The sequence below is a fragment of the Mesitornis unicolor genome, unplaced genomic scaffold, assembly GCF_000695765.1.
Source record: "Mesitornis unicolor isolate BGI_N332 unplaced genomic scaffold, ASM69576v1 scaffold24594, whole genome shotgun sequence".
In the NCBI taxonomy this organism is placed as follows: domain Eukaryota; kingdom Metazoa; phylum Chordata; class Aves; order Mesitornithiformes; family Mesitornithidae; genus Mesitornis; species Mesitornis unicolor.
This window is the reverse complement of record NW_010178457.1, coordinates 92,402-111,148: the sequence shown is the minus strand read 5'-3', so window position 1 is coordinate 111,148 and position 18,747 is coordinate 92,402. Positions and strand designations below refer to the sequence as shown.

At 39.4% G+C, this 18,747-nt stretch overlaps 1 protein-coding gene across 1 annotated transcript in view; it reads left to right on the top strand.

Annotated features, from left to right (window-relative positions):
* Positions 1–5,217: 5,217 nt before the first annotated feature.
* The window catches only part of LOC104539042 (multiple epidermal growth factor-like domains protein 6), an 85,102-nt gene continuing 71,572 nt past the window's right edge, over positions 5,218–18,747 (top strand). Inside the window, 1 exon segment of the mRNA XM_010182466.1 lies at positions 5,218–5,359. Coding sequence (XP_010180768.1) covers positions 5,218–5,359 — 142 coding nt within the window.

The window sequence follows — 18,747 nt, the reverse complement described above, 5'->3', positions numbered from 1 at the left end:
GGCTTTGTTTCTAACCACCATGAGGCTTCTGTACCTGGAAATACTCAAGTTATCTTTCCTGAGTTAGAAATTTGCATCTCTAAATTGCTATTAAAGTCAATATAAGCTGCCAGTGCCCATTAGAGAAAGCAATCAAACCTCTTTCTTAGATAAAGATATTTAACACTTAGATTCCTGAAATCAGACCATCTTCATCATAGTCTTCAGGATAAAATCCCAACTGGGACAAAGTGTTATTAGTGAGCTGCTCTCTTCCTCCTAAATAAATATATTCTCATTACTTCGACCCCTAATTGAAGCGCGGTGTGTTAGCCTAACGCTTTCAAACTAATCAAAATAACCACCCCTCTCCGTGATGGTGGGTTTTGTTCATGTGGTATTGCAATAACAGCGTGAATGATTTTACAGATTTTATTCCACTCCAGTGATTTATTACGAGTCCAGCGAGTTCTGACATGCACTGAAGTCAGCGGCTTATGGGTCAGAGCACAGGTTAGCCCTAAACTCTGGGCACTGAAATGGCAAGTGTGCATGTGGTTGCATTAAATAAATAAAGTTGCTGCTCATATAGAGCTGATAAATATAGAAACCTTGGAAAATAGGTTTTGAATAGTGGGCTGTAGTTATGAGATTCTCATTGTTATCTTAGAAATGAATTTGTATGTTAATACCTATTGCATAAACTTGTTACACAGGTAAAATACACTGACCTGTAGGCAGTGCGTTAGCTGGTGTGTCCCATAGGTCTAAACATACAAATTCTTGCCAAAATTGAATGGTGATTCAGTCCCTTGTTTTTCTGCTGCAGAAGGGCCTCTCCTTGCAGAGTTGTTCCTGTTCAGTGCAGATGCTTTCACCTTCAGCCACTCTGAGCAGTCCTGTGGACAGGGCAGGCTCCATCCCTTGCTGGATTTTAAAGATGCTGAACTCAGCTCCATGTGGAAGACCTGCAGAGCTGCAGCCCTCATGAATAGCTCAGCATAGAGATGTTGTAGGCGAGACTTCTGCCCTAGTGTATTTCTGCTTTTCAGACAGATTTTTTTTTCCTTAATCTTTTTGCTATATTTGAGAGCTAGTAATAGAGCAGGTCGCTTCTATTAGATTTAAAACTGGAGTTACCAAAGGAAAACATTTTGTCTTAGTGTCTGCTTTTACATAAAGTCTTCATTTATTTGTAGGAAATCTGAAATCACCTAGACTTGCATAAAAACTTGGTGTAGGGTTGTTTTCCCTGGAGCCGAGGTTGTCTCTGACGTCTATGCTGTGTGATATTTTCAGCCGGGGAGTGAGTAGCATTAAACAAGAATAGAGACATAAAGGGATTGGAATTGGTCCTTCCCCATTTAGCCTATAGATCCTAGGCATGTTTACTTGGGCAAAGGTGGTCTGTTTCGTGAAAAAAAAGGCATGCTCTCCTGCATATCAAATATTTATTTGGCTTTTAAACAAAAGCATACTTTTCTACATAGTGCCCTTATATAATACTGCATGTGCAGGGAGTGTGGGACATAGGAACATGTCTACAATCCACATTTTGGAATACTAGTGGATTTAAAATATAGTGTGGATTTTTTCTCCCCACGTATGGTAGACTGATCGTATATAAAGTTAATATCAAGTTAATCTAGGTGAAGAAGGTTTTGAGGGCTTTATTTTTCCTTAAGACTTCACATGGAAGGATTGAAAGCTCACATAGAGTATGTCCCATGAAAAATGTTGTTGTGTTACATTGGCTCTATAAATAAATGTGAGGCATTGCAGTAGCAAACATCGCATTTATTTTTCTGAAGCGCCTACAACATGTCATTACAGATGGATTGATAGTCTTGGTAACACTGAACTTTTGTCAGACCTAACCTGGCAGACTTGTTACATGTCAGAAATTTTCTGTCATTTTTCTTATTATTCAAAAGGCAAATATGTTTGCAACCTTGAGTGACATTGAATATGGAAAGCAGACAGAAATTTATCGTTTGACAGAATTGTTTTTGTTAGGTGTTTTTTCTTTTTTTTTTTTTACAGTGGCAAAGCTATAATCTGACTGTAAAATTGTGACTACTTTGAATTTTAGGAATATAAAACAGCTGATTGCAGCTTATAAGAGCTATATGAACCATCTTTTTGTAAATGTAAAACACATTATTTATTACTTCGTATTCAGATCACTTATTTTTGTGTTTCTTGGACTGAGGCAACATCTGACCTTTATTACTGAGTTGTACAAAACAACTTGGCAGGGTACAGGCAATGGAGAGGATCTTGTACAGGAGACAGCACAGCAAAGGATGCAGATGCTTAGAGAGCAAATTTTATTAACACTTAAGGTTAAAACTAGTATGATTCATACCTAGTGAGTGTATTCCTTCAAATGTGAGTGCTTTGTAATAGGGATAAAGCGGTATAAAAATGCTTTTTTTGGTGTCTTAAAGTAAACTATAATTTCTGAGTTGTGATGATGAGCTTTAAATGAGGTACTTGTTTTAAAGAAACATGGGTGAAAAGTCAGGTTTTCTGCATATACTACAAAAAGCAGTGGATTTCTGTGGTAAGAAGCAGCAAAGAAATGGATGAAAACATTTCATCAAAGGATGAAAACAAGTATTAAGACAGAGACAAGAAAATCCTGGACAGAGTATTGAGAAGACAGAGAGCTGGAAGAGGCAGATGAGGTTATCAGTCATATAGCACTTGATACATTTTTTTGGGGAAAAACCTCATAGGTGGACCACAGCAGGTTATGCTGAATAGGAAAGAAAAAGACTTCTGATTGTGAATAGAAACACGCTGCAATCAGAAGGAAAAACATTCTATACATTAGTATGCAATAGCACTATACACTTCCGAGTGTATTATACCCTAGTGAAATCAAGAGGATAATGATTAGCTCCTCAGCTAGAAAGGTTTTCTTCCAATATTTTGGTTCAAAATGCAGACACTGGTGTTACTAATTTGGGCTGTATATCACAGACCACATCACATAATCAATATTTTATGCTAGGGGGTCATGAAGCATTGTGGGTGCTACACACGGTGTAAAGGAATAAAGTACTTCTTCTCATTATTTTGTTTAAAAAATGAAAAGAGCAAGAGATTTTATTAGTTTTCGGTACTGTTAGTATAAATAGAAGTCGATGCTGTGGAGCAGGGTTATTATGTGGCTCATTACTGTTTATTACCACAAGGCACATCAAAATGTCTGCTAGTTAGAGAGAGTGAATCATTTGGAACATGCCTGTTTTGTCGATCTGCACGATGCTCAGCGCTAGCGTGCCTTCTTCCAGCACTCTGAGAAATGCCTAAAATCTGTCGCTTGTCATATGTTCTCGCCATCTCTTACTGAAGAGAAGTGAACAGATGAATGTCTTATTTTGGTACGGTTTGTTTTTGTATTCTGGAAGGGGGAAGTGTTTTTCTTTGGAAAAGTTTCTGTCCAAATTGTGTTCCCTTGAATTTGAGAAGAGCCTTGCTGACTTCTCGTGAGTTAGGATTTGGTTTGTTGTGTAGCTCTGAGATAATAAATTTATTTTTTTTCAATATAGCTTGCCAGTGTTTTTCAGGATCACTGAGGACAAAGGAAGCTTCGTTGTATCAGTTATTAAACTGAATTTACAGCTGTAAAGAAATGAAATGGTTTTAGGCAGTTTGTGCCTCTTCAACTGCACTTTAGTAAGTGTTGGCATTTCATGATGCACTTTTCTCTTACTTTTTAATTTTGAAACCTCCCTAAAAATTTCTTTTAACATTTTTTGGTTTTAGCCAAGATCATGAATGAGGTAGTAAAGTTAAGCTCGAGCTCATCAAAGGACTAGCAAACCTTGATAAATCTTGGCCTTTAACAGCTAAGGATTGCAGTTGAATGGCTCCCATCTCTCTTGCGTGAAATTCCTCCTTTTTTTTGATTTGTCTTTACAGCACTTTGTATTTCTATTGACCAGAGTCTAATTACAAGATTTTTTAAAAGCTGTGTTTCCCTGTTGCGGATGCAGAGTGCTGTTAATATGAAATAATTGCATGCAATTTTTGCAGTCACGTTGATGTATATCTTCTGTTGCTAAGTCTTCCTCCTCCTGCTTCTCTTCTCTCTAACCTGAATATAATGTGTGGTCTCCACCAGTGCCAAAGGCCTCACAGATGTGAGATCTGTCACCCGCATCCTTATGCCAGGTTTTGAGAACTTGATGTGTCCCCTTAACCCTGACTTTCCCCTTACCAACATGCTGAGGAGATCTCCCCTGCCACCAAGCCCCTTAAAGATACTGGTCAACAAATTGAGTAGCAGGTACCCACAGCTCATTATTCTTACACAGATTTGTTGCTGTCCCTGCTTAACCCTGCCCTGATGACTTACATGTCCTTGTGACATTAACAGTTCAGAGAGAGCAAAGCAAGCAAGCAGGCATTGCACAAGTATGCTTTCCAGAATATGTGGAGTCAATGCAGCAAATACCTGCTGGTTTTGTTATATTTACTATCCCATTTGACAAGTTTTCTGGTTTGGAAACACTTCTGTACCATCTGCTGTCTGTGATCCTGTTCAGAGAGCAGTGTTACTGGCCTGATGATTTCTTTCACACTTATTCAGAAATTCTTATGCAGGCTATAAAAATGCACGAGTTAAAAAGCAAATGTCTTCACTATTGATTTTTCTCTGCCATTGGCTATTCATTTATTTATTTGGTTCTTTAATGTTCTTCATTTATAGTGGGTAGAGGTCTAACTTTTCCTATTTAAAATCATGCAGGTAAGCACAAACTTGATTAGGTAAGAATGTAAGATGTGCAGATATTAATGCACACATATCTGAAGGAAAGAAGGACCTTAACAGACTTAAAATGCTACCATTTTTCAGAGGTTTCTCATCTTTGCCACAGCTTCTAGAAGCAGCCTAGTACACTGTTGAGCTGGTGGAAATGGCAGTGTAAAGATCATGTTGCTTAGAAGTGGGAAGTTGGCGAGTTGGGCACATCCTGCGGCTGGAGCTGGGTGGACTCTGTAGCTGACCTGGTGCAGTAATGGAGGAGGAAAAATCTCACCGTTGTGCCTCTTGGTTGAGTTATGGGGCATGGCAACACAGCTGGGAGTCACTGCTCCTGAGTTGCCTTCAGGGTCCTTGGCCGTACATCTCACTAACTTTCTCATTTGGTCACATCAGAATCGTGCACGATTGTCCTCAACCAACCAGGCAATGTGGTAAATGCCCACTCTTTACTGACTGCCATGTACTTTCTCCTGACAGATGTAAATGAGTGCACCACTGAGAACGGTGGCTGTCATGACCAGTGCTGTAATACCATCGGTAGCTACCACTGCAAATGCCCAGCTGGCCAGAAACTGGAGGAAGATGGAAAATCATGTGGAGGTAATGTTTTGTACTGTGTCTCACTGCTACTAAGAGATCAGGGAAGACCTTGGAAAGGAAAAGGAAACGTTAGCGTTTATCTGGAGCCAGCTGAAGAGCGTATACTCAGACTCGTCAAGATCTTCTCATGTGCAGATCTTCTTATGTCTGGATTATGAAGATGTAAGTGTAAGAACACTTCAAAGGGTTGTGGGTTTGTTTTCTTTTTTTTGAAAAAATGTTATCACTTAACCTGGATTGGCTGTGCCATGTTCTGATTATGGAATTTCCATCATCAGTTTAAAAACCTGAAGAAAGTGTATATGTTTGATAACATTTCGTCTGTCTCTAAAACAAAATGGTTCTTATCAGAAAATACACATACATTTTTGCATTTCAATCACAATTCCACAGCTAGAGATTAACTGAATAAAAAAGGATTTAAAACCACATGCTATGTAAACCCATTTGCCTTCTTCCTAAGGGAAATATAAGTCTAGTTAGTGCATTATGAGGTAAAATTTGTTCTTCTGCAAAAGCTTGACTTTGTGTAGAAGCAAAACATTACATAAGCTTATGTTAGAAGACATAATGAATTATGGTTAGACCACTTAAAGATGCACTGGTAAACACAGAGTGGGTGTAAACCAGCCCATCCGATCTGTTGACCTACAATCATACATATTTTATATCATCAGATGCAAAAAAGTAGAGAGGTCAGGTGTAAAGTAGCCAAGGTGTACGGTATTGGAGGCCAGAGCAGTTCCTTCTTCTTGAACTCTCCTCTAACACAGGTAATGAATGCTCACTGCCGTATGAGCTTGTGTGCTCTGGCTGTGTGCCTGGATTGCACCCTCGATTGCGTTTCACTGCCCAGTAAGGGTATCGGTGATGGTTTTTGATTATCTCAAGATGAAAGTTGCCAGGTAGGTTTTCCTGAACTGTGTTACCATCTTTTCACAAGAAATTATCTCCGGCTTTTCCTGTTGCATAGTTTCTCACAAATTCCTTTCTTCCAGGATTGCATTTTGCCATTGTCCTTCAACTTCTTTCTTGAGGTTTGTACAAAGCAAAGTATTTTTTAGCTGTGGTCATATTCTTTATCCTACCTTTATAATTTATTTTGCTGCACTCATTTTTCCACTAGAAGACTGTAGAATTACTTTCAACAGCAAGCTATCATTTGACATCCAGCTTGACAGTGTAAATAAGCTGTAGACAGTTATTTTGTTGTGATTATGGTCCTCCATGCTTTCATTTTGGCCTTCTGGGAGCTCAAACCAGAAATACTATGCATGATTCACAGATTCCTGCTACTTCACCTCAGCCTTCTTTTCTCTCTTTTGGGGACTGGCTAGTAATATGCCCGTGAACCAGTGTGTAGGTCTGTGTGTTGGTGACTACTTCCTGCTTTCAGTTCTGCGTAAAAATTTTTCAGAAATTTAAGTTTCTGAAAGCAGGAGTCCTACTGATTGAAATCCTAAGTTGCTTAGCAGGCAAGATTTCTGTTTCTGTTAAAATAATTTGATGTTAATAAGCTAGTTTAATTAGTGTTCCTTCTGCATAATTCTGCTTTTCTTAAAGTATAATTTAAATTCTAGTATTTTGACATTCTTTAATAACTTGAACAGAGCTTATGATATTTGATTCTTGTGCTATATACTACCTAACCAGGATCTACAGAAGAATATATTATTAGCTGTTTTGAAGCCCTTTTTTGAAATCTTTGGACAAAAATGGGAATGTCGAATAAATTGGAACTGCTCAAGTCATAGAACAAACTGAATGTGGCAGTGACACTAATTACATCTTAACTTTTGTGATGATGATGATGTGATGAGCCTGTGGCTACAGTGACTTGCAAGAAGGCACTTTTGGCCAACTTCTAGCCATCAGATGTTACAATATAAATAACTTAGTGGTTGATTACTACATACAGGAAAAGAAAGCTTTCAAACAAAGCTGTGTGCTGCTGGAAGGTGCTGGTCTTTCAGGACTCGACACTGAATTGGTGTTTTATTGATGCCCCTGCATTGCTCAAAGGGGTCTTTCTGCAGATGAGAGCAAAACAGCTTCTCATAATTCAGGTTAGCCAGCGTTTTTGGAGGAATAAGGCTTATAGTCGTTCTGGGTGGTTACATTCTTTCTTTCTTTATAGCATCATTGTGCTTTATGCTACCCCTTTAGACTAAACTCGAGCATTAAATAGATGTGTACTATTGTTCTGCTCCCATTATCCGTCTCATGGTTGGTTTTATTTCACCGGTGACTGAAATGATCAATTGGTGTACAGGGTTTTTTATAAGCCAAGGTACAAATAAGGCGTATTGTTAGAAAAGCACCATGGAAGTAGTACAGATTTTATTCAGTAAAGTCATTATTAGTGCAAAGATTGATCTTGTTTTTCAAAAACAAAATAGAGCATCCTTCTGACTAAAAGGGAAGATGCTGTCAGGGAAATAACTGTATTTTTTTAAAAAATATTATTTTAACCATTTGTAGCTGTTTAATGCTAAGGAAAGGAAAGTGGATAAAAATGCACTAATCCAACAACGTAATGAAGTATACTGCTGATTTGATCAATAATAGGTGGGGATTTTGTGAGCAATTTTATGAGACCCAAGGGCCTAATTTCACCGCTAGAATGAGCTGAGGATGCTCAGCATCTCTATCTTCTGGAGTGTCAAAGGTGTCTGCAAGACACAAGGCGCCAGGAATATGAACAAGACAACAGCATAAAATAGGTGAGATGCTCTTAAAATACATTATTGCTATCAGCACTGACTAAACCTTCCCTTCCCTGAGTGGGTTCTGCAGCTGGTTAGAGCCACGTGAGGAAGGGGATGGAGCAGCACAGCCTGGGACACTCCATGCTGTGGGGTCCATCCTCCTCCTGAGGCCTGTAAGGGTCTTTTCTAACGAACTGGGGACTCTTGTGGCAGGTTACATCATTCTGAGTTACATGGTGCAGTACTGCAGTGAGGGATGCTTACAGCAAGAGGCAAGTGGTAGCAAGGTGAAGGGACGTGCATCTCTATTAGAAATGCCAGCCAGAGCAGTGAGCTGATTAGCCTTTCAAAACTAATTATCTACATGTTGTACTGCAGATTTTACTCTCCAGTGTTCGTAGACAGAACTTCAGTTGTCTTATCTGACAGTGAAATATTTTCTGGCAGATAGCCACGTAGACATTACAGATTGTGACAGAAAGCTCATGCTTACCTCTCGCTCTTCATATGTCTGGTGGAAATTAATGATGAAAAAGGATTCGGATTTAAATCACTGCACAAAGAATACAACAAATTAATGTTTGACATTTATTAGTGTGTCACTGTCGGCCTGATTCTGTGCCCTATGCATCCATACTGGCGTTCAGTGTTTCTGGGGCAGGTTGGTTAGTGTCAGGAGAGGAAATATGTGTATGTGTGTGTGTTTGTGTGTGCGTGCACAACCTTTATTTGTTAAGCAGAGGTACCATTGACTTCTTATGTCAGTGGGATATGCTGTAAGAAGTATAGGCATTCTCATTTAATATTTTATACTAATGCAAAATAATTCTACTCGAACATTCCGAGAAGTAGAAATGGCATTTTCTGAACATAAATACCATTTTGAACTCAATTATTGGCACAAGTCCAGATCTGTAAGGGATGCTGAGGCTACAGCTACAAAAGTGTATTTTCACACATGAATAAGCTCCAGAAGTCAAATAAAAAAAAAAGGTTGTGACCTTATGTTAACCTTCTTTGGTAAACTGTCATTTCTCATTTATGTTATTGTGCTCTCATCTGTCAAGGCAACTGAAGGAAGTTAGAGACAAATGAAGTCCTGTGATTAGTTCTTTATGAAAAGAAGCTTTTATTTTACTGATTAGAGTACTATTGCAATCACTGCAACCCTGTCCCCAGGGGTTTCGGTCAAACCTCACAGCGCTGGCAGGTCTCCTGACCTTTGCCAAAGGGACTTCTGGAGCGGCCGTCCCCAGAGCCAGTGTGTGACTTCGCAAGGCCACTGCTATTTACCCTGGTAATGGAACAGTCACTGGTTTAGCCTGGTCCCCAGTCAGATGGAAACTCTCTAAAGACTGTTGCCGTAGAAGAGTTAGTAGCTGGGATAAAAGGAAAATTGAGGGTTTTGTCTAAGAGAAAGAAAGTGTTTATTAAAATTACTTCAGCATTTATTTAGTCTGTAAAATCTGAGGTGCCAATTGTAACTTATTCTTGTTAAGAAATGTTTTTGTCAAAGAGAACAAATTTGAACTGTTTTCCTTGCCCAACAAATCAATACACCATGCCTCTGCCATGTCCTGTGGGGGGGCAAAAAGAAAATGAAGGGCATAATACGGTGCACCTCTAGGAAAAGGCGAAGGGGCTTTTTAATTTATTTATTTTTAGTACAAGAGGAGAAATTAGTCCACCGGAGGGATTCAGGATGCTTTTGCATTGTCTTATCTCAGTTGCATTTGACTCACAACACTATGGCATGCTGTGACACAGAGTTTGTTAATTATATATTTATATATTTGTTTATATGTGCATTATTTATATATTTGGTGTCTACCTCAGGGAATTAAGGGAATGGACAACTCCATTTTATGATAGTAACAGACTCTGGGTGAGCAATCTTGATAAGATTATTTAATGTATTGTTTTTTTACAGAAATTCCAAAAGTGAGAGAGGTAAGAACAGGCAAAAGAAAAGGAATTGTAAGAGAAAAGGACAAAACTTAATTTCTGGTATTTCTAATGTTGTCGTTAGGTGCTCTTGGGAACCCTGAAAGTCCAACAGGGGTTCTTAAAGCTGAGTCAGAAAATTCCAAGTATTTAAGTTTCAGAATGTAAAAAAAGCTGTGAAGTGCTCTGTCAGAGGCTGAGGAATAAACATTTTCATCTCCACTAGTTTGTATGTCCAGAATACTGGTAGATGTCTGATCATCTGAAGTGATTTTAACAAGAAGCTGTTTTTAAATTTAAATATTGTTTATTTATGGTTGCTCCTGTCAAGCCAGTATCTTTAGTCACAAATAAAAAACATAATTGCTACTTTCGATTTCTGATCCCAGCTGATAAAAATCGAGGGTTCCCTTACTCCCCTTATAAAGGGAAAGATACTAACTAAGATTAAGGGTTAATTGTGCATTTTGAACACTATTTAGCATTGTGCAGTCAGACTTCCATGGTTTTCTGGAGACTATTGAGTTTAAGGAGAACCATGTGGTGTTTCTGCTCAGCTGTAGAGAAGATCCAGGCTGAACCTACTGTAAGACATTCATAGCGGTAGTTGCAAACCTTATCAGGAGTTTAATTTTACTTCTGAGTTATTGTGTGATTCTATGAATTCTTCTGGAAATTTCTGATTCTCATTTGTAAGCATTTGTCTCTGGCTTTTGAGAAAAAACGAAGGTTGGAGGTCCGTGTGTCTGACCTTCCTTACGCACTCCTGGGCTGCATTCAGAGCCAGCTGGGATCGATAGCTGCGAGAAGCTGTTGCACTCCTAGGCAAATCGTGTCATCTTTCTGCATTTGTCTCTTCGTGGTGGTACTACAGCAAACAATGTGCTCAAAAGAAGTAGTAAAAATTACAACAGATTCATAGTAAAGGTAACATTAACTGTAGGTTATTGGAGTTTTAAAATGAATTGCCTGAATCCTGATTAATGGCAAGCCCAAGGCAGGCAAGGACCTGAGCTGAATTTTGGTGGGCTCATTTCAGGCTCGCAGAGGCTGCCAGCACGTGGCAAATGCTGGAGGTTGGTTTGGTCAAGCCCCTCTCATTTTGTGAGCCCTTCCAAACCTAATCCCCTCAATTACATGCTGAGGATGCACAAACCCTCCTATCTTATTAAAATATATCATATACTAAACTCAGCAAAATCACAGTCATTTTGGGTCTGACCTCTTTCTCTTCAATCAGGGAAGGGCAGACACATCACTCGGACCAGAACAGACACTTCCAACTTATGTTTTTGAGCACTTATATGGCAGTCTTAGCTGAGAAGAACATCTGATACTCTGATAATTGATTCATTTTTGAATTTTAATTGAATTTGTTTAGATTTTTCCTGATTCATGCTTGACTATTGCTAAAGTCTCCCCACTCCTGTATTACAGACTGAAAAAGGGCAGCTGTGAGCTAAACCACATAATTTCTTACATCTGATATCCCTCAGGGTAGATGAACTAACAGTTATGACAGCTTCCTCCAAAGCGAATATTGCTGTTGAAGAGTGAGCTCGTTCATCCTGAATGCGTGTTTTTGTGGACTGGAGCTGAGGACAGGCACAGTCGGTTTTCAGTCACTTTTTAAGCAGAGATTTTATGCAGACCAGTTGGGTGAAAATGGCTGATGTCAAGAGCAATATCCTAATCTCAGGCTCCAAAGCAACAGCTGAAGGAATCCTACCTGCCTTGGCAACCTTGACACTCTAGGCACACTGGGAGCACTTATATTTCAAAAATTCAGTGATCATTTCAATATAATCTTGGTAAATTGCCCTTTTTTTCCCCCCCACCGCCCCATGGAGGAAAAATCTACTTCTTTTTTTCCATTTTATTAGAGGTGGGGTTTTTTTACTGTCTAGATTTTTCTCTTTGAATGCTTAATTCATCTGCAGCAATTTAATAACAGCCTTTTCATAAACAAACCTTGCAACTGGCAGTTTAATGTTCAGGTTATGTAAAGATTACACAGGGTTGGGTGTAGTGCAGCGTGTCAGCGTGTCGTGCGTTTCCTGTAGCACATCTTCTGCTGTGCTCCAAAGCAGCGTGCTTTTTAAAAAGCACAGTATTATTCATAAGCCACAGAAAACTGGCACCTCGTTCTGCATTTCAGTTATCAGATGAATTATTGATCACTGATCTGACACAGACTGAAAGGGGAAAATTGTTTCTAGATGTCGCAGGCCTCCCAGGTAACAACAAACGTGAGAGCCCCATCTCTACGGCATTTGCTGGTCTGGTCCATATGGCACTTGAAAGCTCACCATGCGTCACAGCTGATTATAGTCTCGGCACATGGGCTGCTTCCCCAAGGCTTCCAGCTCCCGTGTCTTCCTCCGGGATCTGAAAAGCCTCACATGGGCTCTACCAGCTGGAGGGAAATGCTAAGTGGGAGCTGTAACTTGCTATTATCTTTGGAAAGGAGTGGCTGCGTTAAGTGCAGGGAGAAGGACAGTCATTTCCTTGGGGATTTCTCTGTGTGTGACTCCACTTCTTGCAGCTGGGAGTTTGTACAGAAGGTTGGGCATGAACAAACGTACTGGTTTGAAAAGTTTTCTTTGTCCCAACTGCCCAGTGCACAAAGCTTTATTGATCAGCTTTTGACAATGAAAACATTTAAGGTCTGGAAATATTATAGTATTTGCTGCGCCAGTGAGGGATTTAATGTCATTTAATTAATGCAAGAGCTTTGAACAGTTAGATGAAAAGCACTGTATAACTATATGAAAAGACTATTATTGTCTGGACAAAACACAATATTTAGAAATAATATGACAAAAATGATGGAGTGCAGTACAAATATGTTTTCTAGGGCTCTGATTAGTTTGTATTAGCTAGTTTCTAGCATTTATGACTACCTCTGAAAGGCAGGCCATGGAGAATGTTAACATTCCACTGGGCTGATTGACAATAATTAGTTTGTTTTAAAGGAAAGGAAAGAAGCATGGTATTGTTGCAGCTGACTAATGTGAATTAAGAGCTAGGTAATCTTTTCCGCAATTACAGAGATACAATGATTGCCCTTGTCAGAGAAGAAAGTACACTCATACTTTTAAGAATCATTGTGTAGAAAGAGCTTTGCAAGCCTAAAATTGAAGCTCTGGTCATGGTCTCCAAAATTATGGTTAGTAGTAATTTTATGCAGAAGCAAGACTTTTGAATACTTAAATTATAGCTTGTTTGTAGCAAGGTATTTACCAGCAAATATAGGCATCTTATAAACAGCACATGAGTCATCCTGGTGTTCATTTTGAGCACATCAAACATGTAAATTGCAACTGAATTACTCTTATGTAGAGAGGCAAGGCTTAGAAACCTTCAATTCATATTTTAAATGGAAATTATGAGAGGAAAAATGTGCATATTTGCCTTTCAGTAGAGAGTATTGTGGAGTATAACTACTGCTTTTTCTGTAGTTTTGCCTACAGGCTACATAAACAAGGACTAACAGCAGATACAGAGATAGGAAGAAGTACCGCTCCTGAGTGGTGTTTATATTCCTCTTTAGAAGCATTTAATACCCATCTTCAGTGTGACAACTAATAGAAATCCCATTTTTTATTGAAATGCCTGTGGATTTTATGAGCCATCTGATAATATCCTTAAAAAGCTTTAAAACAATTTGTGATTAAATCTAAACCAAACAGAAATCTGTCAGCTTCTCTGTTCAAAGCATTGGCCCAAAGGAAGCGATCCAGACATGACTGTCAGCAAGATAGCAACTGCTGGGAGGGCTACAGTTCATTATTAAAAGATCAGTAGTTTGATCAACATCATATTGGATTACTCAAACTTCAATTACATGAGTACCTGAGGGCTTTAACTGGGATTTATTAGAAGACCAACTTGAAATAAACCTGCCGCTGTTGCGTACCGGATTTTTGAAAGACTCACCTGAGAACCTTGTTAACAGTGACTATCCCAAAAGAGATTCAATGTCAGCCAAGGAGTTCAAAAACAACTAATAAAAACGGAGCAACCAAGTGATTAATTTGATGTCATTTTTAATCTCGGGAAGAGGGGAAAAAAGGAAGGGAAAAGAAAATCTTCTGTGCCTGGTGACAGTATTCATTAGGATCTAGGCCTGGAAGTTGGTATGGACAGGTTTGCAATGTGTTAATGCCACTTCTCTCTTCTTGTGGATGAGTCTCTGCAGAGTCACGACTAATATATGTTATAAGGAAGCAGAGCAAGAAAATCTGTGTAACATGCTGTCTTTTGCTCGCTGGTGATTTATGTTGCAGCTCAGCCTGAAGTTGTGTTATGGGAAACTGATGTTTGTGGAGGCTTCTTGAGGAGGCACTCTACAAACTAATGGCTATAGAGCAGAGTCAGTGAGCCAGTTTCTACAGAAATGGGGTGGATTGTGCTGTGGTCTCGTCTAGGTGAGACTGACAAAGCGATGGAGCTTGGTGGCGGAATGGTGTGTTTTCCCCTCCCTATTTTCCTAGTCCCACACAGTCTTGTTGCTGCCAGCATTGCACACGTTTCACGTGTTGAACAATCCGGTTCTGACTGGTGATTGCTTCTCCCAAACCAATTATTCCCAAGATTGGCTTACATTTCAGTCAGTTTGCGAGACAAGTCCATCCGTGTGATGTCTTAAAGCTTTTTTACTTGCCCAAGTAGGATGTTTGTCACAAATAACATTCATGTTTCCGACCAGCATAGCGTATGTACTGTAAGCTGGAAACATCAGATTATGAAGGTGTTTGCATGATTATCAGTTTCTTTTGCATATTTCACCTACTGCGTGTGGAAAAGACATTTCTCTGTGCATCCTATAGTAAAGGCACTCACTGAGCTCAGCAAGTGGGCATTAATATTGCTGCTAACAAAACCCAGATGTTCTCATCAGATCAGTCATTTCTCTCTTTTTACTCCATAACTGTTTTTTCAAACTGTCATACCCTGCCGAGAGAAGATGCCAATGGCCCAATGTATAAACCTCCTTAGTACTTTTCAGGTTTGAATCTGCGCAGGGAGTTTGGGCTTTATCATGCTGTTGGTTATTAAGTGCATCTCCTCGTAGAGATCCTTTCCTCCTTTGCCACCCTCCTGCCTCCCAGCATGGCCTGACTGAATTGTGCTGAGGAACTGTATTTAAAAATTGATAGCCCCATAACAAATTTTCTTTTTGCTATTCTGCCCCATGTCAGAAAAACTTGCAGGAGCATTGCAGTGAAGCTGCTGATGCGAGTGATCTCAAAGCCTCTTTCCTAAGCAGAAATTACATAAAACTTTAATTATTGTGTTTCAGCTCATGCTGCTGCAGTGCACAGCCAAACGTCCTCTGCCAGCTACCTGTTTGCAGCCGATATGTTCACTTCTTTTCTACAGGAAACAGTGAAATTAATGAGGCTGTTTTCTTCAGTATATAAACATTTTTTAAGATCGTGTCACACATTTGTCTGGATTGTTGCTCTTCAGACTGTACCCCCTTGTTACTTCATGTGGTCATTCACTTATTCTGTTTTACACTGAGAGTCTATGTCCATCTGTGTGGGTTTCATATGGATGTGAATTGGAGTTGTCAAGTGCATGCAGTTGCCAAAATATCTATTAGTATAACCCCAGTGTGGAGGCTGGTAACACTATCAATCTTCCTTCTTGGATTAACTTTGCTGAGATGCTGTGTACTACTATGAGGTTCAGAAATGGATCGTTCTTTTTTGTTTTAAAGACTTAAGAGTGGAGGAAAAATGTATGGATCTGCTTTGTGAAAAGATGGGGAAAAGTATTTCTTCACGGCTGTGTGAAAACGTCACAGTGTTGTCTGAGGTTGGTCCATGAAATTATCATGTTCCTTAGTTTAATTCTATACCCTGATTTTCTTGCAAATTATCTGGCCTCAGTAATTGCTTAAAACTCACATATGTATATGTGTGTGTGTCTCTGTGTGTATATTTAATGAAGAATGCCTTGAAACTCTAATTAGGGCTGCTTGACTCCAAAGCAGTTTACATATCACAGGCTTACACAGCTATCAAACAGATGCTTCTCCTTTTTTTCATTCAACTGACATTTTCATTTTCTCTGCATATTTTGAGGACTGAGCAGTGATGTGTTTTGACTCCTGAGGCTACAGACGATATCAAAATGAGGATTAGAAATGAAGCTTTACCTGTCAATTAAGTTGTTAAGCTTGTCCTCCACAGTGTCTACACTTTCAAATGGCCTGTTTATTGAATTTGAAATAGTTTTCATTCTTGACCTTGTTTAAATTGAATGGACAGTTCTAATTATAATCTTCAGACTTTTCTACTGCAACATATGGTTTGCATATAGAGTTGTGGATGAGGGGCTCTTGGCTGTTTATTGAGGTAAACCACTGTTAAATATCTCAGGAGAGATTGGCATGACAGGCATTGAAAGTAAGCAGAAATTGGCAGTACAGTTCCTGGTCATTTTAGTCCTTTCTCATCACCCTGTCCAGGAGATTGGCTCTTGGAGACATCTGAGAAATGAGCTGTGGTTGCAGGATCCAGTCACTGGTGAGGAACAAGGTCACCACTTTCAATGGCTGCATTGAGTCAGTCTTCACATGAAAGCAATATATGTACACAAAGTCTTAAAGCATCTTTTTCCCTGATATATTCCTCCCTTATCCTGACAATGAATTCAAATTACCTGGATGTTTGTCAAATCAACACAGTTCTTTCAAATCATCTATGGCCCCGCCAGCAGAGATGTGTGACATCTCACAGTGATTTGTTAATGTATTTATTCTCCAGTAAGGCCAGTGACAGATCAGGAAATTAGATCCAGGTCTTTAAGACTTGACTGGGTGGATTGTCTTCTTCAGTGCTTATAGGTATCTTCTCCCCAGAAGTGATTGCTGCTGTGAGCTGGTCCCCTGGGGCTATAGGGCTGCTAGCACCAGGCATGTGTGCTGGAAGCAGTTCTCTGCCTTTCCTCCACACTTCTTCCCAAAAAGTCATACCTCAGAATGTCATGGGCCCTGTCCTTTGGTGCTCTCAGTATAAAGACAGATAAACCAGGGGTGAGAGAAAGGAAACTGAACCTAGACACAGCGAGAAGTCATTGTAGCTACCTGGAAAACATCTGGGACCTAGGGCAAATACCAACTATGGGGCAGAAAATTCCTCTCCACAGTGGGACCATATCACTGGAGAGGGCTAAAGGAAGGTGACAGACTGAAAGACAGTGAATCCAGTGCAAAAAGCTTTGTGCTTTTTAATGCCATTGATTTTGAGGTAAATAATCAGATAACTTGGAAAGCCTATTTCTGTGCATGGCTAATTGGGTAGCCCTGCCAAAATAGGTGCCATTAGAACTGCTTTGTCCTTAATGCCAGGCAAGGAAATGTAGTGGAAAACTCACTGCTCTAACAAGGGTCCTCTTTCATTATGGAGTCCGTTCGCAGGGACTAAATTGGGTAAGGAATCTCTTAACCATGCCTTTTAACCAATCTCTTATCAGATGTGACATGCTCCTTTCAGTACAGTTTGCTGAAGCTATTCCATTAATTAATTGTGTTGTAGCAGGCTTTGCCTCAGACACCTGTGTCTCACTGAAATTTAAGTAAGCTTCAGCAGCAATTGGAGCTAACCTGGCTGACTTTGAACCGGAGCAGACAATGGATGCTCATATAATCCATCGGAGGGGCCAGGAAAGGGCAGAAATAAATAGCTGAGGAGCAAAAATAAAAGCCTAGGAGCGCTAACAGTTCAAAATGAGCCAGCTGGCTCCGCAGGAGCACATTTATCTACGCTGAAAGCTATTTCACGAAGGTGTTTTAACATTGGGTTCTAGTAGGGCACTCAAAAGAGCTTGTAACATATTTATGTTTTTTCTTATGAGGCATAAAAAGCCCTAGACTAGGGGTTTTGCAATTTAAAATCTCACAACTATCAAAAACTGCGGTTTTCCCTCTTTGCTGCTCAGTTTGTTCAAAGAAAGAGAAATATGTTATTAATATGAACAGAAATTCAACAACTTCTTGTTGAATTTTAGGCTTTGTTCTTGACCAGACTTAAAACTTGTATTTTTTTTCCTAGATTCAATACTAACGTAAAACTTCCTTCACTGTGGAAGAAAATGGACAAATATTTTTCTAGAACCGGAGTTTCAGAACTCCTCCAAACAAACTTTCAGACCCTGAAAGCAACTCTAGTGTTAGTAAAACAGGAGAGTTCCATGTAAAAACTGCTGCTGCAAAAGCAAGTTATGTCATGCCTTATAGCAGGTACCTTTGTGAATGGATTCTCACTGGTTGTCAAACTACAGACATTTTCAAACTTGACGCTTTTGGGGACTATGTGACTTAAAGGAAGCTGTGAGCTGAATCTGTCACAAATGTGTCTACATATACCAAGAGTGGGTCTTATTTTATATTTCACTTGTATAGAAATAATTTCTGACTTTTATGATCAGCTTATGTGTGGCTGGGAAGCAGACCTGTTTCCCTTCCTTTCCTTAAGTATATAAATTATTTAATTTAGAAGCACACTAAAGTAATGTGTAAAATCCACCATGTAAATTAGTCAGGAAAAACCATATGATATTTTCTCTTCATAACTTGTGTGAGGTTTAAACATCCATCGGAATATATAAAAGAGACTAATCACAGCAACATTACAAATAACAGAAGGGAAAGCACTGTCATACATCTTTGTTGATTTTACATATCATGTTAAATAGCAAACAATAAGGGAGCTTTCATGTCAG